This window comes from Cyclopterus lumpus, chromosome 12 (genome assembly GCF_009769545.1).
Source record: "Cyclopterus lumpus isolate fCycLum1 chromosome 12, fCycLum1.pri, whole genome shotgun sequence".
Lineage (NCBI taxonomy): Eukaryota > Metazoa > Chordata > Actinopteri > Perciformes > Cyclopteridae > Cyclopterus > Cyclopterus lumpus.
The window spans coordinates 16966321-16992379 of record NC_046977.1 but is presented as its reverse complement, the minus strand read 5'-3'; the positions used below and the strand labels follow the sequence as shown (position 1 = coordinate 16992379).

The window sequence follows — 26059 nt, the reverse complement described above, 5'->3', positions numbered from 1 at the left end:
ATGAAGTGAACTTAAAACCTACATTTGACTGGGTATTAAAAATCTAAACGTAAAAATGCCCTGTGGAGTGTTAGCACCATTCATGACAAATGTGAGCTTTAATTCAGAAGCAATATTGCTTTTCGAAAATTCTGCCAAAAACTATGATTCCCTCTCACTTAAGGTTGAATTTGCCTTCGCATCATTAAGGTATACTTTGATCAAAAAACAGGCAGGCACCAGGTGCAGATGGCACTTCAAGGCGTTCGCCACTGAATATGTCCCAAATTTAAGAGAACGATCAGAGTGCTACAAGGTTTGATTCATTTCCAAATCAAAATAACCTCTCTGCGTGAAGCTGGCCGCTGCCAAGCAATCCCTGCCCCCGAGCCTGAAGATACAAAACAGATGCACCTGTGTACCGTACCGGCTGCCCAAAAAAAAAAAAAATACAAGGTTCTTCAGTTCAACTTCTCGACTTGAATGGAATAGATCATACGGATCGTGTATTTGCCTGTCTGCGTGCCAGCGGTGTCACTGTCACCCTCTGAGCACGCACACGTCTACTGTGAGAGCTCACTGAAAAGGTTGGTGTGCTCGTCGGCTGGCGTTCAAACACCGCAGGAGCGGCGTAGGTGGCAGGAGTTGTGTTCGCTGTCGAGTGGGAGGGACGGAGGTCGCCGAGTGTCAGGTATCGCTGAAACATCTGCTACCGTACCCCGATATCTGCACACTCGACGGCCGGTGAGGTGAATCACGTTACCTTTCTGGTGGCCCTGCAGGTGCGTGACGGTGCTGCCCAATGAATCGCCACATTATTCTTCTGCCATCTGAATGGAGTTGGTAAAAAATATATGATTAAAGGAATTAATTAAGTCAATGTTGTATCACACCGGGTGTACTCTAAATCCGACCTTTGACACCAATGCATTGTGCAAAAAAAAAAAAAAAAAAAAAAAAAAAAAGCATTAAAGACAAGAAATGTTAGAAAAGCCTAAAAGAGGCCACAGTGACTTGGATATCCTTGGACTGGCTTTTTAAAAAGGGAAACATCATGTTTGTTTGAAAAGATTCATAATGCTTTATTGTTAAAAAATCACCCTTTTCTCATGCTTGAATGTCCTTGTATTCATCCTCTTTCTGGAATGCTCCGTTTTAACACCTGTCTCTTCAACACAAGGACCGCCAAGAAGGTGTGTTTTTGTAATATACCTTTTTCATAAAAAAAAGAGCCTTTCAGCGCAAAACTTTTTTCTATGTGTGTGTCTTTGATGTTGTCTAAAGCCTAGATCGTAAAAAATATAAATACATTTATATATTTCTGAATATTTGTTTGTCTAATAGCCACAGTTACCATATTATACATTACTATCATACAAGGTCATTCTTTTAATCTCACGTTATTCAATTAACCACCGTCTTGGAACACAGCAATTAACCACCGTCTTGAACACAGCCTCTGATTGGTCGGCGGACTCAACAAGAAATGCAAATAGAAGGCTTCCAACAACAATGCCAGTTTTTAACACAAAGAAATTGATCAATAATAGCAGCAAACAATCAGCGTTGGATTGATAGTGACGTGTATAATTTACGAAGTCCTTTTTCCTCAAAAGGTATAAGCTTTTCAAAAAATATAACTGCTCCAATAAATGCACTGTTATCTCTATTCAAAGCTCATTTGGATCCCGCCCGACCAAGGTTGATTTGAGACTTGCTAAAAAAAAAAACTATGCTTTCAACGCAATTGTACACTGGACGCCATTCTATTCATTCAGCGTCGTTGTTGAGGGCGATCGCCTCAGATAAGGCCCTCGTATGAACGAACGCTCTCACCAAGGGCGAAGCCCTTCGGGTCCTACTCGTCGAGCACGCTCGCGGGGCTCCATTTTGTTTCCTTTTCAGCAGCTTCACGGTTCAGAGGCGTCATCAATTTCCACCCATCTCGTTTCAGACCGGGTGGTCCCCCCCCCCCCCCCCCCCCCCGACAGATATGGAAAGATCCAGTGAGGGTCTATCGTCACCATCCCTGGCGATGGCGTACGGCGCCGTGGTTTCCCTCTGCTAGACCATTAGCGCTAAATCAAATGGAACACAAGCGCACTAATGAACGAAAGTGTGAACACTGTTTGTACAGAATATCTGGAACGGGGAAGACGCCGACTGAATGCTTCTCATTTATCTAATTTTAGTGTACGTTCAGAATACTATTAACCCTTCGCAGTGCAGTCTCATGGCATACAACATGTGACAGTGCATAGATGTTTTTGTGGTACTTTGTCCTATAAGATATCAGCCAGAGAGTTCAAATACATTACATTAAGAACAAAGACAGACCACCTTTTGCCCCCCACTGTCTCCCTGCTGGAGCGTGCCTCAGCTCTTAATCTGACGAAAAGATCCCAACAGCCAAGCACTTTCCTTGGGGTTAATTGTATGTGACATCCATAATGCAGCTCTGGTCAATGGTTATCTTCACCTGGGTTGGAGAGCGATTTGTTTCACTCCCGTTACGGGTTCTCGAAGGTTCTCCTCCTTCGCCTTAGTATCGTCATTATGCAATTGTTCTACGTAAAGTTCACACGCCTAATTAATTAAACACTGGGAAAAGTTGATTATTTTGACCTTTTTTTAATTGGATATAATCTCTGGGATGATGACATGCCAATCGTGATAAACGCTGATTAGAGAGATTTAACATAGAGCAAAGGGAATATGCTTTGTCATTATCTTTTTAGAAAATGGTTTCCCTCGCATATGTTAGCATCACATTCCACTCTCACTGACGATGGACATGTAAAGAAAGACAATGGCTTTGGTCTCCACGTTGTGGTGCTGGGGCTCAGCTGCTGCACTAATGATGAGACTCAGGGAAGGCAAATTCCCATGGCTATGTGTGTCCCTCTTATTAAGATGGAGGGGTGGGGACTAATGCGGTGGGGAGAGGAACCAATGGGTTAAGCATCTTTCTCCAGAGGAATGTTACCTGTGTCTCAGAGCCATGGTTGTACATGTTGATTACACGGGCGACAATATTTGCACACACCTGTGTTGTATCTATCTATCTAGGTAAAAAAAAAAAAAGATATATATATATAGTAGAAAAAAAAGGATTGTGTGTAGTAAGTTTCCTCCTCTCAGAGCAGTAACGTAATTGGGTTAGTTTTTTTTAGAGTCATGGTCACTGTGGCTGCTCTGTAAACCTGAAGTATTACTCCCATTAGCTGCAGTTCTGTTCCCTTGGGCCATGGGGGGAGGAGGGGAGGGTTCTGGGAGGGGCGGGGGTGGGGGAGGGAAGGACACACATAGAAGGTAATTACAGGACATAATGTTATTAATTACTCGGAGCGCTCACGCTACCGCTGGAGCCTGAACTCTCTGCAGATGAGGTTCTCGGAGCCGGGCGGGCCACAGAACAAGGCCTCGGGTTAAGTGACCCACTCGTCTCTGCCACTGGACGCGGGGCTTTGTCACCGCTCCCCCGTTTGGTCGGCAGATTTCTCGGTAGTGAGTCGGTTTTCCCACTGCTGCCTGTCGCTGCCGCCGCGCTAAAGAGAGGGAACGAGAAGAATGTATCCAGAGCGGCCGCCCGCGGTCATCTGTGTCCTTACAAAGCACACAGAGGGGGGGGGGGGGGGGGACAGATGCAAGTGGTCAGATGTCGTTATGAGCTTCCGTTTGAAGAAGAAAATAACGCATTTTAACAAGGACACTGGTTTGAATTGCCCTATTATAAGTATTATAATCACGGACTGATTTGCCCTGGTGGGTAATGAGACCCCCCTTCCATTTCCCTGTTGTCACTAAGCAGACTGCCTCCCCGTTGTGGGTGTGAAATTTCCCACCTCGGAACATGATCACCTCCTACATGGAGAGGGTATATATAACACGATTTAATCCCATTACCACAGTGAGACATATGCATCTCCGTAATGATGAAAATACGCATTGGTCGTCAGTCATTCACATTTTGGAAGTTATCTTTGTTATTTACTGTGTATCCAAGATTCTACTTTTTTTTTATATTATCATAGGTCCCTCTTACCCATAATACCCTTTCCATCTTGACAAAAACAAACACCCACTGATATCTGGCTTTTGTTTTTGGTGGGAAAGGTGAAATGACTAACGGTGACAAATGACTGCAGTAGTTTTTAGTAGCTATTCACCGGAGCTCCAATCGGCAGTGATGGAAAAAAATGATATCTGTTGTGGACACACACACAGTTTTGTCCCTTTCTTTGTCATCTCACACACAATATGTGTCCAAGCAGGACACTTACTTACTTAAATTAAGGTCACACATATAAAAACTAACCTTGTTTTCCACCGCATTCATGAAGTTGAACAAAAAACTTACAATATGGAGAAAGAATATATAATTTTTTGTATAAAAATAACCTGCATATACCCTACTCTATTTTGAATATTGAGCCATAACATTACAGTTCCTGAGAAAATAAATGATTGTCTTAATGCACAACAACAGCTATAATATCTCTGCAAATGTCCCCGTTTGCTTTCATGCATGAAGTAAAAGAGAGAATATGGGTCATCTTTCCAAATTCTCAGTTTATACACTGTTTCAGTGAACAGACTCATTCAAATCTGTCCGATAATCAATAGCTCTTTCTCTGACTTGAAATACGACGAAGCCATACGCACATTTTACGTGCTTAGACCGATAAATATGTGATATTTCAAGCCAGGCCTCATGCGTTGGATTCCACTGGATATCAGGGGTCGGTCTCATGTTTTTAAGTATGTACACTTACTAAAATATTGCTTGATCATCTATCGTGAGCTTTGACGAGTAGGTTTTGACACTTGAAAATCGTCTTCATGCTTAATAAAAAAATGTTTTTTAAATATCTCAAGACCAGAAGATGATTTCCCTCAAAGTTGGCAAAAAAAACTGATGGAACTGAGTCAATCATTTGTTGTATTTACGCTACACTGATGTCAAATTCAAGGCGAATCAAGCAGAAATACACATTAAACAGCTCGTCGGTGCACGCTGTATTGGTCTAGAAGAAGAAGAAAAACAAAGGCGGTATGCTAACAAAGTCTGTGATGGTCCCTCCAGGAGGGAGGAGTGATCCCTCCCTTTATTCTCTCGGGATTCTTTGGCAGTTATGATACATTTACTTACTTAACTGAACAGGAATCATCTTCTTTCATCTCTTTTTCGTGCCCTACAGGGAATCAGTGAGATACATCTCTTGCCCATTTGAAGTACTGCCACCTAGAGACATGCTGCCGGGGACCGCCGCACTGAGCTTATTTGATATACTGAATTTATTGTCAACTGTGGTCATCCGCTCTATGCATCATGTCTAGTTTGGAGTGCTGGTGAGAGGATATAAGGACGGCGCGGTGCTATTCCTTAAAGAAACGGCTGCCGGCCCCGCCTGTTGTTGTGATGTATTGTTATGGAGGTGGTTTTACTGTACGAACAGTACGGTCAGGGGACCCGAGGGAGATATGGTTCACTTTAGATAGTCATCAGTCAGAGCGCCGTTGCATTGAGACGGCCGCTATCGGCTCCATCTGAGCATCGGCACGGATTCGAGTGCTTCTTGTTGCCCACGCAGACGTTTGCAAGCACCAATATGAAGAAGCGGGGACTGGGAAACAAGGGTTGACATTTAACAGTTATTGTGACGATTTAATTGAGTTATGAGTCTTAATATATAGTCTATATTATCCTGATTCTCTTCAGGCAATATGGCCTTCGTTTACCTTATTGGTTTTGCCTTTCTGGCTACATACTTCCTGTCTGTGGAACTTCCTGTCAGCCTCCTGCTGCATTTTTATTTTTTTTTGGAAAAGAATCCTCAAATCTCGATTTGGATGGAGATATCGCTTAGTGTGATTTTTCTTGAAGGGGCTTTGAATTGAAGATGAATAGGCTATTGTTTTTGAGACTGCTATTGATATTTTGTGACTTAAATCTACATTTAGATCGAAAGTCTTGTGTGCTGTATTTAATTTTGACTGTAATTTTGAGGCGTTGGGGTGGTATGAGGTACTTAATAGGGTTGTGAATCTTTCCCTCTCAAGGCAATTCAAGACGTACATGGCGGTGACAAATGACTGGCCATTCTTTGAGGTGAACAAATCTGTTGCTGCTGCCCCGGTAACTCCTTTCTACAATACACTGATAAACACCTCAAAAAAAAAACGCTTCAAAACCTCCACACTATCCCTTTTGTTATTTAATTTTTATTATTAAAATCACAGCTCACGAGATTGTTCCTATTACCATACATTGTTAGCGAGAATCTATGTTTTTTTTTTGTGGAATTGGAAAAAAAACACTTGCGTCGTCTCCCCACTGAACGCCAATCTAGGCCCTCGAGGGGGGAAAACAACACAAAGTCTCCTGAATCCCAGGTGATTATCGGTGCTCCGTGTGCGTTTATTTCCTAACTAAATCATGTGTTTTCCCGCGAATGGGTTTGTCCGTCCCCTCGAGATAAAAACAACGAGGACGTAATGACACAACAATCGGGCTCGTCGGCGTTCTTCCCACCAAGAGCTGCTGGCTGGTTAAGAGCAGGTGTGACGCGCGATAGCGCCGCTTCGTTCATTTAGTGTCGGACGTGTTTGCAAACGTGGTTCTAATGCACGGCTACACGGTGGCACAGCATGGTTCCCCGTAGGCATGTTGCGTACCGCCTCCGCACAGGAATGAAGTGTGAAGAAGGGAAAAAAAAAAAGGGATGAAAAACTGTGAGGGTGATTGTGACGCGCTCGCGAACGGAGGCTCCTTAAAATGGATCCATAGCAGGACTCCACTATCTATAAATTATGGTTTACACAGCTTTCCTTGGCGGGTTACAGCGTCAGAAGAATTATCTTCTTTTTTCTTTTTTTTCATGAAATCGCAAGGTCAGCCAGGCAATTAAAGAAAGCTGTTGAGGAGCTATCTAATTCTAATATCTAATTCGCATTTTGTGGCACAACGTGGCCCCGTCTCACACCCCGTAATGGATCTTAGGCGTCAATATTATCTGCATATTTGAAAAATAGAAGCCATTATTGGACGTCGCAGGTCTTCTCGAAGGAAGCGGCGCGTCTCCGAAGGTCAGTCCGCTCTTGAGCTTTGCACCTCGCTGCCTTGCAGGTTTATTCTCCCACAAAGGGCCAAGGGGAGACACCGGAGCGCTCTCGTTGTGAGGCAATTAGGGCTTGTTTATTTCCCCTCCGCTGTCTAATAAACGTCACTTTCTGGTTTTAATGGCTCGGAGAGGGAGTGTAACTACACTATTCGGGTACCGTGGGTGTGGCCAAACGGGAAACGGAGGCCAAGTCTTTGGCAGAGGCCCTTCATCACGGAGAACGTCTCCCGGCGCGACGTGGTTATGGGGGTCAGGGGGGGTTATGTTATGATAATAGATGTATTTATAACACCCTACTGACCTCTGTGTACAAGTACAATGGCCTGCAGCGAGGACGTGCGAATAAAAGCAGAGAAAACAAACACAACGCCCTCAGGAGTTCATGCACTGCTTGCATTTATGTATTCAAAAAGGTATTTATCCAAAATGTCTCACACTTTGTCCCTGCCAGCTTATGTTTCTTCAGATTGCCTCATATTTCAGATTTGTTACCAACTGCTTTTTCCCCCCTCATTGACCAAACAAGACAAACATAATGAAAGCAGTAAATTATATTTCTTATTATTTAGACATTTGAATTTTTATAACCGCAGCACGCAGGCTCAAAAATTTACTTTAATATGTCTCACATGACTCCTTTCCAACGGTGCTACCGCATGAAACGCTGCGTTCCGGTCTCATTATAATTATTGCCTGTGACATTTGAAACATGTCAAAAGAAGACTGCACCTAAAACACCTGGTAATTAAGCAGATGATTGGCTCACGGCTCAAAGCATAGCTCAGCAGTTTATTTCATCGTGTTGTTTTGACCAACTTGCATTCCAGAAAATCCATACACTCAGCAGATGAAGAAGAGGCTTCTATAAATAAAATAAAGTGCTTGTTTTTTTTTTTTCATTCATAATGATATCATATTTTTTAATAGTGGATTAACACTCCTTCAATGGCTTTGGTGGAAATGAAGAAAAAAAAATAGTTACAGTAATTAAAGTAACCTTCATAACTATTTTTATATAGAAGTGGGACAAAAATCATAGAGCGTTGAAGTTTAATGCTTAGGGCCACTGACCAGGCTAAGTTTTTTTTTTAAAGTTTGGTGTGAGAATGTTGGACTGAACTTTGCCTCACTAAAATAGGTTCAACTAACAGCATATCAACAAGATATGGATTTATTTATTCATCTCTCTTTGTATAAACTTTCAGAGATGAACCAATAGAAATAATAGTAAATACAGATAATGGTGACAAATTGAATGCAGAGGCACGTTGATAAATGTTTTGTGTGAATGCTTAAAACAAGCCAAGGGAAGCTCGTTTCACCAGAGCGCATGTTGCGAAGGCCCAATTATCCTCCTTTCCAGCCTGGACACAGGAAAGACTAACAACCGTCGCCCGGCGACTCCCTGCTGATCGAGGGGATAACAAACGCCACAGATACAGCCCAGCGATATTTGAAAATCGTTCCTGTAGGTGATCAGTAAAATCTTGACATCAGCTGGGAAAAACTTTGCTCTGAAAGAAAGAAAGGCTCCGACGCGGTCACGTCCGTTAGATTGAGATAAAAGACGCAGGCCTTAGATAATGTGAATTGTTTAATTTGTGTGATTAAACCAGCCTCCGCTAAAACCAGCCGCTATCCATAACAATGAGCTGGTGATGCACTATCTGCAAAATTAAATCATGGTATTGTAAAGCCGGAGCGAAAATGACCTCAAAGTCAGAGCGCGAGAGCACCGGCGAATGCTTAATTAGGCAGTTAGTGTTGGCAAGCTCGCCGGCTAAATAATGGCGATGGTGTGGATCCAAAACAGGAGCAAACATTTCGCAGAGCTTTCAGCTGTGAACCTCGTCGGCGCTGCCAAAGGGCGCTCTGTCCCAAACAGCCTAACTGCTGGCTACTGTACCACCCCAAGTACTGACTAACGATCTCTCTCTCGCTTTATCTCTCCCCCTCATCAAACGGATTCTATGAAGCTTCACCGCCGGGGTGTTTTCAGAAGAAAAGAAACTGTTCGAATGAATGTTGGAAAATGAAAATACAGATGAATTCATGACACGTGGAAGGAAAGAAAAAAAAAAAACGAAAAGAAATCTGTGGAGAAACTTAACATCGTACAGGGCACAAAAGGTCAGCGCATGAAAATGATATGATTCATATGCTCGGCGTGTATCGTAAAGAAAGTTCAACTCAAGTCTTTGGGGAGCCTGGCTTTACTGGACCTATTACACATTTAAACTATGATTAAAAGAAGGAAAGAAATAGAGAAAAATATGGATATAATTAAGTTAAAAAGAGATAATTAATGACACCTAAAACACCTCGATGAAAAGTGATTGCTTTTGTTGAATAAACCTGACGTCCTGTAAAGATGTACGATTATTTTTTAAGACACTATGCACAACAAGCAAGTTGGTTTTGAACATTGGAGAGTGAGAATGTGTTGGAATAGAAAGTGAAACCACAGAACTGTGAGAACAGGTGAGGTCTATCTTGACAGGTCTATCTATCCGAGCGTGGATGGCTTCTTCCATGCAAAAAAAGGAACAATGGATTTATTATTTCCAATTATCATCTGGTTGAGTCTGGTTACTTAGCCTCAAAGCCTCATGGTGTCCCGAGCGCCAGTGATAGCACATCTACATTGTTAGTGAAATCCAGTCCAGAATACAATGAATAAATGGCGAATAAATAAAAGCAACCCAGCACAATGAATGACATGAACACATGCATGTGCCATTCTGAATGTTATGAAAAGGGAATAAAAAAAGCCTGTCACACAGAAACTTTAGATATTAAGAGTTTTGAGGGTCTTTAAATACTGAAACTGTCGAGGGTTGAGATCTTCGTATCCTGTCTGCCACATGCACACTATTCACATATCGAGAGGAAGTTAAAGCCGGGCTGCTGTGAGTTTTAATGTGCGTTTGTGTATATGTCTTCATATCTGGGCTTCTTCTCACAGCTTACGTGCTCCGGAGGGAGCGCTCCTCAATATGTTTTTAGTGAGCCGCTGTCAGCTGGCTGGAGCCTCCAGATAAGGGCTGTTATGTGTTGTGTAGTTAGTGTTTAGTATTTCCGTTCTCTACAGCTCCCCGTGTCACAGTGTTATCTGAAGGGTCCCAGCGAGCTCCTCCGGCTCGCCTCTCCGGGTCGCGGTAATGAGAGAGGATAATTACTGCTCACACTTTGCAAATGGAACAGCAGGACGGTAGAGGGCGTCTATGAAGCCCTCTGCTGCCGCCACATTGTGTATATATATTATGTGTGATAATATATATATATATATATATACTCATTATTTTTATTAGCTTTATTCAGACTGACCGAATCTGTTATTCCCATGGACGTAAAACTATTTTTTACGTCCATGGGACAAATTAGGTTTAGTTATCATAGACTGTATAAAAGAAGTCATCGCGACGTCACCCGTTGGTTTGTGGACTGACGTTTTGAATTCCCAATTTGGCCGTCGCCATCTCGGCTTTTTTGTAACCAGTGAAGGAAAGTGACCATATTTGGACGGCGGAGGAGTGACCTAGGGACGCCTTATACGGCTCTGATAGCAACCTGTCAATCACAAAATAGCCCCGCCCTAAAGCATCATCTGCTTATGGTCTGTTTGACTCTAAATGGACCATCATTTACTATATGAACATCATGCTGGATTAAAGAAGCTAAATAAACTAGCAATTGAGATGTTTACAATGTTTACTGAGGGAATAAATCAAGTAGTTATTTTCTCATAGAGTTCTATACAATCCTGGCCATTAGTAAGAAAGCAAGTTTGAGGCACTTCAACATTGGCTTTACTCTTCACGTCCATATCAACAAATGCCCATGCAGGCAGTCTGCCTTTTGGTTCTCTTTCCCAGTTATGATGGGAGCAAAAGATTATAGATCAACAGAGTCCCCCGGGATTCCACTTTCAGAATCAATGATGTTGAAGACTTGTTGCATTTCTTACCTCCAAAATGTCCAGAACCAATTTTTCTTATGAATAATGTTTGCAATGCCCCAGGTCCAAAACTGTGGAAATAGCTTTGGCCATCACCCAAGTATATAAAAACAGATTTTTCCTTTCGGGATTAATTTAAAATAGTGGACTATTTTACAAGCAGAACTCCCTGCAGCCCCGTATCCAAGTAATTAAGTTGGTGAGCATAACATCATCACAGCCTAAACTGAAAAAGAAAAAGGCCAAGGTTGTAAAAGAAAAGAAAAAAATGGAAATCCTCTCAATGAAGTTTCATCTCATTTCATTTAATTGATAATAAGGAATGCGCTTAAAAACGTCCTCTTTGACCTTGGGCTCCCATCAAAGCGCCATCCCGTCCTCCTTCTCCTCCACCTACAAGTTGAGGACAAACATTGTAGCTAGCCAGAAAAGAAAAGGCAGAGGGGAGACGGAGCACTTTGTCAGATCCACTAATTGAGTATTTGGCCCAAAGCGGCGGCCATTTATAAGTCCCCTCCTCCCTCCAGGCCTGCCCAACTTACTCCCATTCCTCTGCCCCCCGTCCTGCTGTGTGCTCCTGGTACACTGGGCTCTGTCACCCCAGTTCCTGAGCCCCCCCTCCCTGCCTCTTCCTCATTCATCACAGCAGAGTGATTCCTGGGTTTTTAGGGAAAGTGATAAAGATGTTTGCAGGCACCATTGTGGACACAGCAGGACCCCTCCAGGCTAAAGTGGCCTGATCAATCAAAAGCCCTTCTGGGTTGAACTGCCCTTCTGGTTTCACACTCAGGGAAACAGCACCACAACTTGACAACCCCCTCCCCTCTCCCCCTCCCACACACACGAGTTGTGTTACTAATCTCAGCCACTGTGCACATTTTGGCCAGCTCAACACTTTTATTATGTTGTTTTTTTCTGTGAAGTGGGAAGCTACTTCATCTTTGTTGAGAATGACAATTAGAGGGGCCACCAATGTGTAATCAGAGTGAGTGTCCCAGAATCATAATAAGAGTCTCCACTGTCTCGCACTCTCTTCCATTTGAACAGCTGTGACTCCAGCAGTGCTCTTGGCAGGCTGCATCCCCGACCGACTGCCTCATTTACTTGCAGCCTCGGAAGTATTAGTTTGGAACAGTGTGTATCTCAAACAACTGTTTTTTTTTCTTTTTTCGAATTGTTTTGGAATAGCTACACTAGTATTATTGCTTTAGACGTGGACACAATACTGCAACTATTTTCTCCCATTCAATTCAGTTGAAAACTGTGTGAGAATACAAGTATACCTAATTCCTAAACCACAGGACCAAAAAACTTTTTATGTTGATATGATGGCATACTTCATGTTGATGTGATGGAATACATTACGTTGATGTGATGGGATACTTTATGTTGATATGATGGGATTTTTAATTGTTCCCTGAAGTGAAATTACATTTTTTCTCATTGAATTCATTGGCCGACTGGGGACACGGTTGTCAACCCATCGCCATCACAAACACGTGACGCAATCTTGTCTAAACTCCTTTGGGTTTGTACGTGAATATTCCTCTATAGGGGAGGAGACGTGATTCGTGAGATAATAATATCACTGACGAAACAAAAGGCAGGCCAGAAATCATTTGGGAATCATTTGCTCGTCATTGGGCACTCGGCTATTCCCTCCCCCGGCTGGCAGGGGTCCTCTGTGTTCCCAATCAGCGGACTCCCACCTGCACACCTGTTTCCAACCCTCCAATCAGCTCCCCAACATATAAACCGGTTACTCTGCCTCACTTCCCTCCTCCATGACCACCAAGCCGTGGGCAACACAGAAATTTGCAATTGTTCGATTTTCTTTTACATTGTCATTTTGCCATAGGACCAGTCAGGTCTCTGACCGTCACCGTCACCTTTGACGGTCATACCCTTCTCCTTCAGTCACTAATCTGGGAGTTAAGTTTGACCTCACCTGACCTTTAATGACCATATAAAACACCTTTGCAAAACCTCCTTTTATCATCTCAAAAACATCTCCAAACTCCGCCCCACTTTAACCTTGTTGGATGCAGAGTCCACGCCTTTATCTCCTCTAGACTGGACCACTGTAATGTCCTCTTGACTGGGGTCACTGGCAAGAACATCCAGGAACTGCAATACATTCAAAACAGCGCTGCCAGGATGCTGATGAGTCCGGATATATGAGCACATAACACCCGTTCTCCACTCACTCCACTGGCTCCCTGTCTCACTCTGGATTGACTACAAAGTCCTACTACTCACCCATTAATGCATAAATGGAAATGCACCGACAAGAACACATTACTCCCCAAACCTCCACCCGCATCCTCAGATCTACAAATAGCTCGCTCCAGGTCCCCAACACCAAGCTCCGCCCCATGGGCGACCGGCCTTTTGCTTATGGAACAGTCTCCCTGACCATGTGAGACAACACAGACACTGGACTCTTTAAGACCGGCCTAAAAACCTTTTTATTCAGGAAGGATGTTTTTGACTTTGTGTTAAATCACTGCCAGCTATTTATTTATTTATTTATTCTAGTTTGTTTTTAACTATCTACTGGCTCTGTAGCACTTTGAGATTCTTTTGAATGAATAAAATGCATTATTATTAAAGACCAGCTCAAAAAAAGTATTTTGGGAAATGATTTCTGCTGAGTGCAGCACCATGTCTGCACCACCATGTCTGCACCAGTTCAAAGTAATCCAATTCCCCCATCCATTCTCCCACTCACTATCTATCCTTCTCTTCCCTTCAGGCAAAGTAACTGTTACTATTCTCAGTTTTTCAATTTTATATGAAGACCCTAAGATGGATTGCCAATTATTGTATCCCCCAACCAAGCAATTATGATTATACAATATAAAATAAAAAAACACCTTGTTGTTTAATTTAATTACACTAACCAGTCATGGTGAACTCATTCCCCAGTGGCAATAATAGCTTTAGAAAAACATATTCTTTTGTTTCATTTTCTTACTCATTTGGCAAAATAAGTCGGTGACATCAGCCAGGAGTTGCAGTGGGAATGCAGATCAGACGATAGTCATGATTTTGAAGTGCCGCATTAGAATCGCTTCATGAAAACGGCAAGATTACATAAAACCTTCACAATTCTAAACTAAAAAGCTTTCACAACGTTGTTTTTTGCTTGTTGAAAAAAAAAGGGGGCTAAAAGTGTCACGGTTAAAAACTTTTGCGGGATAAATTTTCACATAGCGAACGTAACTCACACTTCTCCGATATTCCCATAACGAATCGCTGACAGGAAAGAGCAATTAAAACTTGGCGAATTAAAAACTGAATTCATGGAAGACTTTTCTCCATGTTTCTCTCTCAGATGGTTAGATGGCCAAGCAGACTGGTTTTGTTTCTGGTTTTAACCCGTCATCTCTCATTGACTAAACTATGCTGTAGCTGAGTTTAATCGCTCTAAACCATTCATTCATTCAGGATATTTCAATAGTTAAAATCAATTGAATGGAAACCCGGACTGCGTATCGTGTCCCCTCCACTTTACAGCCTATAAAGCATCACCAGCGTGGCGGCTACTCTGCTTCATTTCCTGTTAAGGAGATTTCAAACTTCAAATGCTGGTATGGTATTTTGCTTTAGATTTCATTTTGAACTTGAAATGGTTTCGTTAGCGTTTGGCAAGCCAGTGGGAATGTGCCCTCGTGTTTCACCTACACTGCAGTTTGCGCCGCTCCTCATTAATATGGATATTGTTTTGAGTGCACTGGATCTCTGTGGTCGTATCGGCTCGACGCCAGGATCAGGAGTTTGGTTTGGAGTCAATATGCTGAAAATGTATTGCACATTCACTGAAATTAATAAAGGAATCAATGAATAGGGCCTTTTTAACAACATTCGGGACATAGGGCCTGGAAAAGTCCGACAACTTTGTGGAATAGCATTACTGTAAACTGCAATACTGACACATTTAGAAAAAAAACTGTGCACAGTAAACAGGTTTTGTTGATCCAATCTATACAGTGTCGTTTTATTTAAATAAAGAGTTGTGTAGCTCTGCAGGAAACCAAAACTTTTAAGATGAACTTGACCTTTCCCTGGCTTACCTCGCTACAGTATATAGACACCAGTGATTCTGCAATCTCAAAATAAAACACCCAATGAGGCCAAAAGGGCAGAACGTTGCACAAACTGAAGTTTGAGGCTCGTACAATGAAACGGATTAATCTGCCTCTCATTTAACGTCGGCACCTGACATCTGTGATCTTGTGACACCCGTTGCTGACTCGTTGCCGAGGGCCAGGTCCGTCTGCAGGGAGACGGCAGCCCATATTTTCTCATCTCATTAGCAGTTACTTCAACGTGTAACGTGTCTTTGCAGGCCCACAGCAGAACAGATGCAAGTGAGTGTGCCTGTGGAAGAAGAAAGGCCTCTTCTCCTTGAGAACCCAGAGGACTTCCCGTCAAATGAAATGCTGTCAAGGTCCAGTGAGCTGAGCTGCCTGAAAACAGCTCCACAATAGAGAGAAAAAGCCCGACAACCAACACAAAGCGAGAAGCACATCGCAACCCCAACTGCTCACACACTTATTACATTTGGGGAGCCACTCGGGCAGATAACGACGGGAAACCGCCTCGCTCACACAAACACAAATCTGTTGCTTCCTCTCGATCAGACACATTATTTACTGTAACCCCAACCGCTGACACCGGCAATTAATTTAGATAAAGTAACTATCCGCCCTGCTGAAACTATTTCTCTGGCAAACTATTGTGGTGCAGCAGAGAATATGATCCCAAAGGACTCCACGCCATTAGCTTGGATGCTTTACAGTAGACGAGGAGAATGTAATATATGTCATACTAGTCCCATTGTTAGAGAGATGGTGGCTCTGGCTACCTGTATAAATGAAACCATTCAAACAAGACACCTTTCTAGAGAGAGAGAGCTGTATTTCATGAGCTCGGCAGCTCACGCTGACTTTTTCCAGCTAATTAAACAAGACGCCGAGACAGACAGTGAAAGATGGAGAATGTGATAGGGGAGCCAACCTGCAGCTGGTGTAACAGACAATTTTTTAAAAAAGGCCACCGATGTAGCTAGTTTATTAAAAAGATTTCTGACGGCGAGGTAGCATCACCTCCAGCCGTCCCCGTGATTATCAGTCTTTTCTTTTGTTGTGTTTTTCTGTTTCAGGTCGGGGCAGATTAGAGAATAGAGCAGTGTGATGGGCCTGTGGTGCAATCAGTTTCATGGTGGGGCAGCAGAAATGGCACCGACGGGGGCACGCACAAAAGCAGTTTGTTGTTGTTTCGCAGAAGTCGATTAGAAAATGGCTCTATTTCTCACTTGACGTATTACCTCAGTAAACATTGCACACAAGAGTTCATGGTTACAATTGCTGGTTTGGAGCCTTCTTTAATAACTTTGAAACAAGGGATTCATTAACTCAAATTTGCGCGAGCAAATCTTACCTTGTCTTAGCTTGTTCAGCTAACGTTTGGAAAAAAATCTGGAGGTGGCACAGTACTAAAATCACACTCCGTTTTCGACTAATTAGGCTGCTGCTATTCAAATGGCACGATCCCCGAGGTTCTAGGACAGGGTGCGGCAACTCGCGGCTCTGGAGTTTGATCTGATACTGTGTCGCTGAAAAAATTGTTTTTAATATTTGTTTGACTAAAAAGTGCGTCACATCTGGTATGTCGCTGTGAACCTCAAAGAAGAATAAGTTTTGACGCTGTTATTTCTATTATTTTTTCCTGATCCGATGTGAGGTCCTGGGACAGGGATGGCGTATGTGTACAGATTGTAAAGCCCTCTGAGGCTAATTTGTAATATTGGGCTGTATACACACAATAAAATAAACTGAAACATTGGATAATAAAAAAAAGAAGTCAGTCAGAGGAAAGTAGAGTTTAATTCTGCATGGATGTATTCGTTCACAGCCAACGATGCTGGCTTACCTGTATATTTGATATGTGGCGAGAAGTTAGCTAACAACTAAAAAGGTAACGCTGAAAGACTACGAGAAGTATCCAGCTTGAGAACAGCGATTTCTCAACTGCTGCAGAAAAGTGAGAAATGTAAACACTTAAAATATCTAGCATCTATTCTCGGACTTCAAAAACAAAGGTGAAATTGTGAGATTTGCCTCTCTCCGCTAAGGCCGTTAATGACAGGCCCATCGGAGGGCCGCAGAAAGCAAAGTCCTTACCTATCCTGAGCTGGGAGATCCAGATCGTTTGGAAAAGTTGCACTTCATGGTAGATATGACGAGTCATTAAACACGCGAAACAAAAGTCTCCAGGGAGAGGGAGGATGTTTTGGCGTTTGAGCGCAAGATGACAGTGTTTGCCAGAAATGTACAGAGAGGCACGGAGAGGCCCCCTCACAGAGAGTTCAGAGAAAAAAAAATAATCCCATAAATTGTGAGTATTTACAGCGTGCAATTATGGGAATGCAAATTGCGTTTGGGAAAAGATTCAGAGAGTTCAGAGGGGGGAAAAAAAAGCACATTATCCTCCCCCGTCACACCCATGGACATCGACCCATCCCAGCTGAACATGTCCGCATTCCTGGAAGTAAGAACTGGCCGACATAGCTGATAAAGACTTCCGGGTGTCCACGTTCAAAAGCCTGACAACCGATCTTGAAGATGTCGCCCGGCAGAAGGCCATAATAGGGAGCGATATTGAAAACCTCCCCGAACCCAACAAACTTGTGTTTGAAACCTGGAAGGCCATTCCCGACTCTTACATTAACATGACAAAATATGCATTTGGAGTCCTGTCCATATTTGGATCAACATACTTATGCGAGCAGGTTTTCTCCAACATGAACTACATCAAATCTAAATATCGCTCCCGCCTTACAGATGACAGCCTGCAGTCCTGTGTGGAGCTTAAAGTCACAGCCCTGACAAAATGTTGAGAATTGTCTTCATTCCTGTTCTATAACTTCATAAATACAACAAACAATAGTTTTTGTATATTGTCACGTCCGGGCAGAACACAGGACACAAATGCAGGGTCTTCCAGGTAAAGTTGTCTTTATTTGTAAGACGGACTCTCCAAAAAGGAAAAAGCAGGGCTATAAAAGATCAAAAAACAAAGATCACTCCACTCTTGGAGGAAAACAAAAACACTCCTTAAAAACTAGAGGCACTACGAAACCAAAATCACTCCTAACGGAGGAAACAAAAGACTACGAAAACTTTAACAAACAACCTAAATCTTGGACACAAAAACTTACAAAATCAAAATCACTCTCTGGGAGGAATCCAATGAAAACAGAAAACGATGGCTTGGTATTTCATGACTTGGTACAATGGCAGGGCTAGAGGAAACGCAAGGACAGAAACAAACACACTTGCACAGGACAAGGGAAGACGCCGACTATAAGTACACATGAGGGAAGACAATCAGACAGGTGACACATGAGGAAGGACAAGGGACCTGAAACGAGGAGAGTTACCATTTCAAAATAAAAAACAGGAAATGACTAGACAAAAAGACCCAACAAAATAAAACAAACCCAATGAAGGGTCATCTATATAGCCCCGTGGGACCCATTGTCTTTCCTCAGGGCCATAACCCTCCCAGTCCACTAGAAACTGTTTGCCCCTGTTGCGTACAGCTAACAGTCTCTTGACCTTGTAGAGTAAGCCCCCATCGACTGCTTCTAGTGGTGGTGGGGGCTTGGCGAGTGGAACCATGGGGCTTTCTTTGGTGGGCTTGACCTGATTGACGTGAAATGTGGGATGAACTCGAAGTGACCTTGGCAGACTGAGACGAACGGCAGCTAGATCGATTATTTGGGAGATGGAAAACGGCCCGACGAACCGCGGTGCCAGCTTCTTGGAGGGAACCTTGGGGGATTCTTGGCAGATAACCACACTCTTTGTCCAGGTTTATATTCTGGCGCGAGACGGCGTCTTCGGTCAGCTACCCTCTTTACTCTGTCCCCCTGTCGGAGGAGTACTTGACGGCCGGCAGCCCAGATGCAGTGACAGCGCCGAACCATGGCATGGGCGGAGGGAACTGAAACTTCCTGCTCAGAGTCAGAAAAAAACAGGAGGCTGGTAACCATAAACACACTTGAAGGGTGAGAGACCTGTGGCAGAAGTGGGCATCAATCTTTCATCATGATTTGTGCCGTCTCTTTAGCCAAAGGTAGCTTAAGCAAGGCAATGAAATGTGTCATTTTAGAAAAACCTCTTGAGACCGGAAGCCCGTGACGAAGTACATTGAAATGTCCGACCACGGTCTGGAGGGAATGGGTAGAGGTTGCAACAATCCCATGCGTGACCCGGAGGACTTCTTGTTCCGAGCACAGACCATCCCTCGATGTACTCCCGGACCCCCGACTCCATGGACGGCTACCAGAACTGCTGAGAGATGGCAAACATGGTTCTTCGGATTCCCGGATGACAGGTGAGCAGCGAGGTGTGGGCCCAATGAATCATCTGTGGGCGCAATTCAACCTGGACAAACAAACGATGCTCTAGACACCCACGAGGTGGAGGTGCCCCATCATTCGCTTGCTTCACCTTTTGTTCTATCTGCCAGGAAACAGCTCCAACCACACAGATCAGTGGGAGGATGGGTTCTGGATCCTTGGCAACAGGCTCGGGGTCGTAGATGCGCGACAAGGCATCTGGCTTGACGTTCCGGGACCCCGGCCTGTAAGACAAAGTGAAGCAGAAACGATTAAAAAACAATGGCCACCTGGCCTGGCGTGAATTTAGTCTCTTAGCTTGTTTGATGTATTCGAGGTTCTTATGGTCTGTCCACACAATGAACGGATGTTGTGCCCCCTCCAGCCAGTGTCTCCACTCCTCCAAGGCGACTTTGACCGCCAGCAACTCCCGGTTGCCAACGTCGTAGTTTCTCTCGCAGAACTCAGTCGCCGGGACAGGAAGGCGCAGGGGTGCATCTTGCCATCCTCCTCAGACCGTTGTGACAAGACGGCCCGATACCCTCATTTGACGCATCAACTTCCACCACGAATTGACACTGTGGTTCTGGCAGAGTGAGGATGGGCACAGAGGTGAAGCGGCGCTTGAGGTTCTGGAACGCCTCTGCTGCCTCCGGGGACCAGTTGAACCGAACCTGGGGGGGATGTTAGAGCATGAAGGGGACCAGCTATTGCGCTGAAACCTCTGATAAACCGCCTGTAAAAGTTTGCAAACCCCAGGAAAAACTGGCCTGCTAGAGCTGATCAAAAACAAAGGTCATTAATTATTGTAATGTCGTTGAGTGGACTATAGTCCATACAGGGCCTCAACGACCCATCCTTCTTTACAAAAAAGAACCCGGCTCCAGCAGATTATGATGATGGACGGATGAGCCCCGTCTTCAGAGATGCCTCGATGTAATCCGTCATCGCCTGACGTTCGGGTCTCGACACAGTACAAGCGACCTTTAGGAATGGCAGAGCCGGGGATGAGCTCGATGGCGCAGTCATATGGTCGATGCGGTGGAAGAGACAGCCTTGGTCTTCTTAAAAACCTCCTTGAGATGGTAGTATGTAGGAACGGAGGTTATATCTGGGTACTGGGACTCTGACAGTGTGAGAAACAGTGTTTATTACAGTACTGGCAGACCTGTGTGGGTTATCCCTCAGGCACTTCCCTTCAGTCCTCTCCCCATCCCATGATTCTGGCCGTAGGCCAGTCTATGAGGGGATTGTGGCTGACAAGCCATGGATATCCCAGTACTAATGCATGTGTCGGTGAATAAAACAGCAAAAAGTTCATCAGATCAGTGTGCTGGTCTATGGAGAGTGCTGCATGCTCTGTGACATGTGTTATGGTGAACAGTGCACCCCCATTCAAGGCCCTCGCCTTGATAGGGCGTGCGAGAGTCTGGGTCTTTAACCCCACACTCTTTGCCAATTCCCAGTCCATTAAGCTCTCATCAGCCCCTGAGTCAATCAACACATCCAATGTTATGGCTGTGGTGTTGTGTTGTACCTTAACGGAAGTCAAAACACGTGCTGAAGAACCTGAAACTGTGGATCGGCTGTCACGCCGAGCTATCTTGGCCGTGCATGCTGCTACCAGGTGACAGAGCTCCCCGCAGTAGAAACACCGTCCCTCCCTAAGATGGCGCTGCCGTTCCTCCGGGGTAAGCCGCGTACCACCCAGCTCCATAGGTTCATCCCCGCTAGCAGGGGGAGAATAACGGCGCTGATCTGGTGACGACCGGTCGGGAGCCGATCCGGGGGAAGCGAAGAAGTGCTGTGGGTGATCTGGCGACTGCTACCGTCCTTCCCGGAGAGCTTTAAATTCCCGAAGATGGTTATCCGTACGGATCGCGAGGGCGATGAGGGAATCCAGGTCCTGAGGCAGATCCAGAGGCAGCAGTTGCTCTTGGATGGACGCACCCAAACCTTTCAGAAGTGCCATGGAATTCCAACCACTCCACACTGAAGACGCCGACTATAAGTACACATGAGGGAAGTGGAGACAGGTGGACACAATCAGGAATCAGGGAAGACAATCAGACAGGTGACACATGAGAAAGGACAAGGGACCTGAAACGAGAGGAGAGTTACTATTTCAAAATAAAACAGGAAATGACAAGACAAAATAAAACAAACCCAACAACTTCACCGCGGTGCGACATATATATAATATGATTATATATACAATGTTATAAGATGTGATATCAATTAGCTTTTGTGGCTCCAGACACATTTTAGTTGGTATAAAATAGGGGAATATGGCTCTTATTATTAAATTATAAAAGTTGTTGACCCCTGACCTTGACATATCAGGCCATAACATCTGATTTAATTAATTGTCATTGTTATAATTTGTAATCCAGGGTGGAGTGACTATTAATATAGACTAATATACATTTAAACTCTGCTGCTCCTCTGTACATTTGAAAAGTTAATATATGTTAATATATATATATTACCAGCGTCGGAAATATACATGGGAGGAAAGGGCAAAACTGCCCCTAAGAAATATAATTGACATTCCGCATACTAATGAGTAGAATGTTGAACTGTAGAATGTTGAGTTGGCTCTATGGACCTCTCAACACTCCAGGCATCAGTTCTACAGAAGACCCATAACAAGACAGCAGGACTAATCCACAGCATTATTATTTCAACGATGAAGCATTACAGTTTGAGAGTCATGACTTCCAAATCGTGGACAACTACAAGCACTTTCCAGTGTCCGCTTTCCAGTAGACAACTGGGTGAGTAGTGATTACATAATACTGGTTAACAACTACAGTCTCTAAGCTAAGATTCCCAACCTGATTTTAGGGGAAGGTGTATGGATAGTACCATATTTTATTGACATTCTGTCTACAACTTTAGGCTTTTCACGTGTCATTTTACACCACGTTGTTACTGTCAAACTCCACTTGGTTATGTTTAAAAAATCATCATGGTTGGGCTGAAGATCAGTTTATAAATGAACTGAACCATAAACAATGTAACTTAAATAACTCAAATACACTTTAAGACACAAACACCGGTCTCCTGGTTAAAAGTCCTGTTTTTTATTTCACCCGTTCACTATCAATAGTCTTTCTAACTTTTTATAACATGTCAATTGTTCTGACAAGTGCTCAAATGAATAACAAATCAGTCACTATTACATCACTTGGTGAATCTGGGCTGACGATCCATATGATTTAGCAGCTATTGATCACTGATGCTGGTTCTTCCTTTAGTAACACAGACAGTAGATCATATAGTAGATCATATCAGCACATGCAGCAAACTAAATGATCTTTTTCTGTCCTTGCAGGGCGCCACACTGACCCCATCATCTCACATGGAAGAGGAACGACCTCCAAGAGGAAGTCTGAGGAGAGTCTTGAAAGAGCCAGCAAGAGGAGCAGGACCAGTCAAAGTCCCTCCGAGGGCTGCAGCCAAACTTTCAGTGGGCCTTTAATAATTGACAGTGATGCCAGTTCTGCCTCAGCATACAGTGACCCATCTGACAGTACAGGTAGCTTGAGACAGAGATAATAGAACAATTCAGTCAAACCTCAGTAAGGGGATATTTAGTTTCTTTGTTCTCAGTTCAGTATAAGTTATATGGAAATATACTTTTGCTTAACTTAATTGAGATTATTGAAACAATTCCGAAGTCTTGAGACGTGAAAGGATGAATGTGTCTGATTAGTCTGAATACCAGTGGGCACAGTCTGTTGTTATCTGATCAACACTGAAACTAACCGCCGATCCTCTGAATGAAAGACGGCCCTGCTAACTACTGACCCACAGTCGCCCCACAATACTGTTCACTTTTGTGTATAAGTGTACATGAAGGTTTCATGATTTGCTTTCTCTATTTCTACATGTCTACAGGTGATGGAAGGGGAAATGAGGACTGTCCCTTTGGAGGTGGCGCTGATACTGAAACTCCGACCAGCAGCAGAAGGAACCAGTACAGTGGTGACCCTGCTGGACTGGTACGATATAGACCTTGAGCTGATTCTTGTCCTAGAGAGACCAGTCCCCTGCATGGACCTAGTCGAGTTCATCAACTCAAAAGATTATTCCCTGCCTGAGCACGAAGCTAAAGTAAGAAGCTGACATGTTTTGTTTGTACCTGTCTCTGTTTACGTGTCCACACAATATCTCACAGTCTCCATGTCTCTGTCTCCCACAGACCATAACAAAACAGCTGGTGGAGGCTCTCATTGAAGTCCACTCCAGAGGGGTCTTCCACAGGGACATCAAGCTGGACAACATCCTCATTGAGACCGGCTCCGATGTCCCACGTGTCCGGCTCATTGACTTTGGCCGTGGCACACTTCTGTCTGAGGGGACATACAGTACAGCACAAGGTAGGTTGTATTTCTTCTGTACCTGTTCTCTGAAACAACCCAGCAGCTTTGTGGTTTATGTCCTCTACCTCTGTCCCTTACCATTTCCTGTGTGTCTCTGTGACTGTGTGTATCGTAGGAACCGTTGTCTACACCTCCCCTGAGTGGTTCCTGCACAGGTGCTATAGTGCTGAACCCACTACTGTGTGGCAGCTTGGTGTAGTGCTGTTTGCGTTGCTGCATGGACGTCTCCCCTTCAGAGGCAGGGATGAAATCAGCTTCGAATACCCTGACGTCAGTGAATATCTTTCCTCAGGTAAGTCCTAGACACACACATGCAGTGGAATCAGGCCCACACGTACATTCCAGTGTATTAAAACATGATTCCTGTTCGTCCGACCAGAATGCAACACTTTTCTTCTGAGCTGCCTGGAAAAGATCCCAGAGGACAGACCCACCCTGGAGGAACTGAAGCACCACCCCTGGCTGATGTGATCCAGACTGAGCGCATAGCTGTCCATAAAAGACATCTTCAAGATGTAAGTGATTTGACCTTTGTCCTAATGCCAACAAGTTATTAATATCTCGTTATTTAAATATACTGTTACAAAGGGAACATATATAAATGTTACTCTTGTTCTTCACACAATCTAACAGTTACAATACTGTTAACTTTTTGTGTATAAGTGTACATGAAGGTTTCATTATTTGCTTTCTCTATTTCTCCATGTCTACAGGTGCTGGAAGGGGAAATGAGGATGGTCCCTTTGGAGGTGGCGCTGATGCTGAAACTCCAACCAGCAGCAGCAGGAACCAGTATTGTGGTGGAATGGTCCCTGCTGCTGCTGGCTGGTTCCCGCTGCCGCTTCTGTGCCGCAGCCAATGCTGGTTCCCACTGCTGGTTCCCACTGCTGGTTCCCACTGCTGGTTCCCACTGCTGGTTCCCACTGCTGGTTCCCACTGCTGGTTCCCACTGCTGCCGCCTTAGGGTCGCAGCCCAAGTCGGTTACCGCAACTGGCATTGGCTGCCGCTTGCCGCCTCCCACTGCAGCTAGTTTGAGAACATCCACTTGCCGATGCATGCAACAACACGCTACCGCCTCCCAATGCCCAAGCCGGCTTCCGCCATGTCGGTTCCTGCTGCCGCCTCCAACTGCACATGGCGCCTCCCGCTGCCGCCTTAGGGTCGCAGCCAATGCCGGTTGCCGCTGGTAGTGCATGGGATGATCACAGCTCTCATTAAGGATGGACTGTGTCAAATCCCAGGGTAGCCCTGTGCACAAGTGGGAGGACTGACTGAGCGTGCTGCCATGATACATACTGTCTGTACTCTCTGTCTCTGGAGATTATTGCCATGGCGAAGACTCACTGGTGATAGGCTTCATTAAATTAGCTCTGCATTAACATGTGTTTCACCGTGAGTTTTCTATCAGACTGAGAATAAGAATTGAGTATGCATTTGAAAGTATTTCTAAACGATAACACAGTATGGTCGTTGGCTTTTATATACTATATAGTAGACTGTAGGAGTTGACTGTAGGAACACGTACGGTATACGTCACGGTATTGACATTCATGGCAAATGGTTAAAAAAAAAGTTGGGTCTTAAAAGAATGCATGCAATAATTTCTGCAGGTCAAACTCACTCAGTTGAATCCGCAATACTATTAATAGCAAATGATTTCCGAATGAGTGAATCATTAGAATAGAGAAGCATCAGGTGAAAAGTCCACGCACAAATATTAAAAGTAAAATGCACTGCTGGCCCGTCCTGCCTGTTTCCCACTGGGGCTTCTGGTTGTGTTGCCTTGGGGCAATAATGAATTTTTATATTATCATTGAAGAGTTCTTATTAGGAGTAGTTTTAGGATACATTACCAATATGTCTTTTTTTCTGTCACACATCCCATAAACTACTCTGCAAACCAAACTGCCCACGATCACAGAACATGGATATATATTGTTTATCTCATACACCAACACATACCACACTTAATCCAATCTCTCCCAGACTCCTATCATATCATCACATGCATCATAACTGCATATTTGTAGGTTCACCACATCCTTCTTTAATGTACATATCACTATTTATTTATTTGTGTCACATAACTTAACCAATACACAATTTAATATATGAATATATGTGTGTGTACAATATTTTTCCAGCTCCTAATAATTGCTGACTTTGAAAACTCCGTCCAGATTGTGCCCTTTTTTTTTT

At 43.9% G+C, this 26059-nt stretch overlaps 1 protein-coding gene across 1 annotated transcript; it reads left to right on the top strand.

Moving 5' to 3' along the window:
* The first annotated feature begins 23389 nt into the window (after nucleotides 1–23389).
* LOC117740744 (serine/threonine-protein kinase pim-2-like) lies at nucleotides 23390–24330 on the top strand. Its single transcript, XM_034547280.1, has 4 exons — nucleotides 23390–23590; nucleotides 23679–23856; nucleotides 23975–24151; nucleotides 24239–24330. Exons 1-4 carry the CDS (start codon nucleotides 23390–23392, stop codon nucleotides 24328–24330), a joined length of 648 nt encoding a protein of 215 aa, XP_034403171.1.
* Nucleotides 24331–26059: the final 1729 nt, after the last annotated feature.

What these genes read in the sequence shown, in the direction of transcription:
- LOC117740744 (XM_034547280.1), top strand. Translation starts at nt 23,390, where the DNA reads ATGAGGACTGTCCCTTTGGAGGTGGCGCTGATACTGAAACTCCGACCA. An exon ending in GACATACAGTACAGCACAAG is followed by an intron (nt 23,857 to 23,974) that starts GTAGGTTGTATT and finishes TGTGTATCGTAG; the next exon opens with GAACCGTTGTCTACACCTCC. An exon ending in CAGTGAATATCTTTCCTCAG is followed by an intron (nt 24,152 to 24,238) that starts GTAAGTCCTAGA and finishes TCGTCCGACCAG; the next exon opens with AATGCAACACTTTTCTTCTG.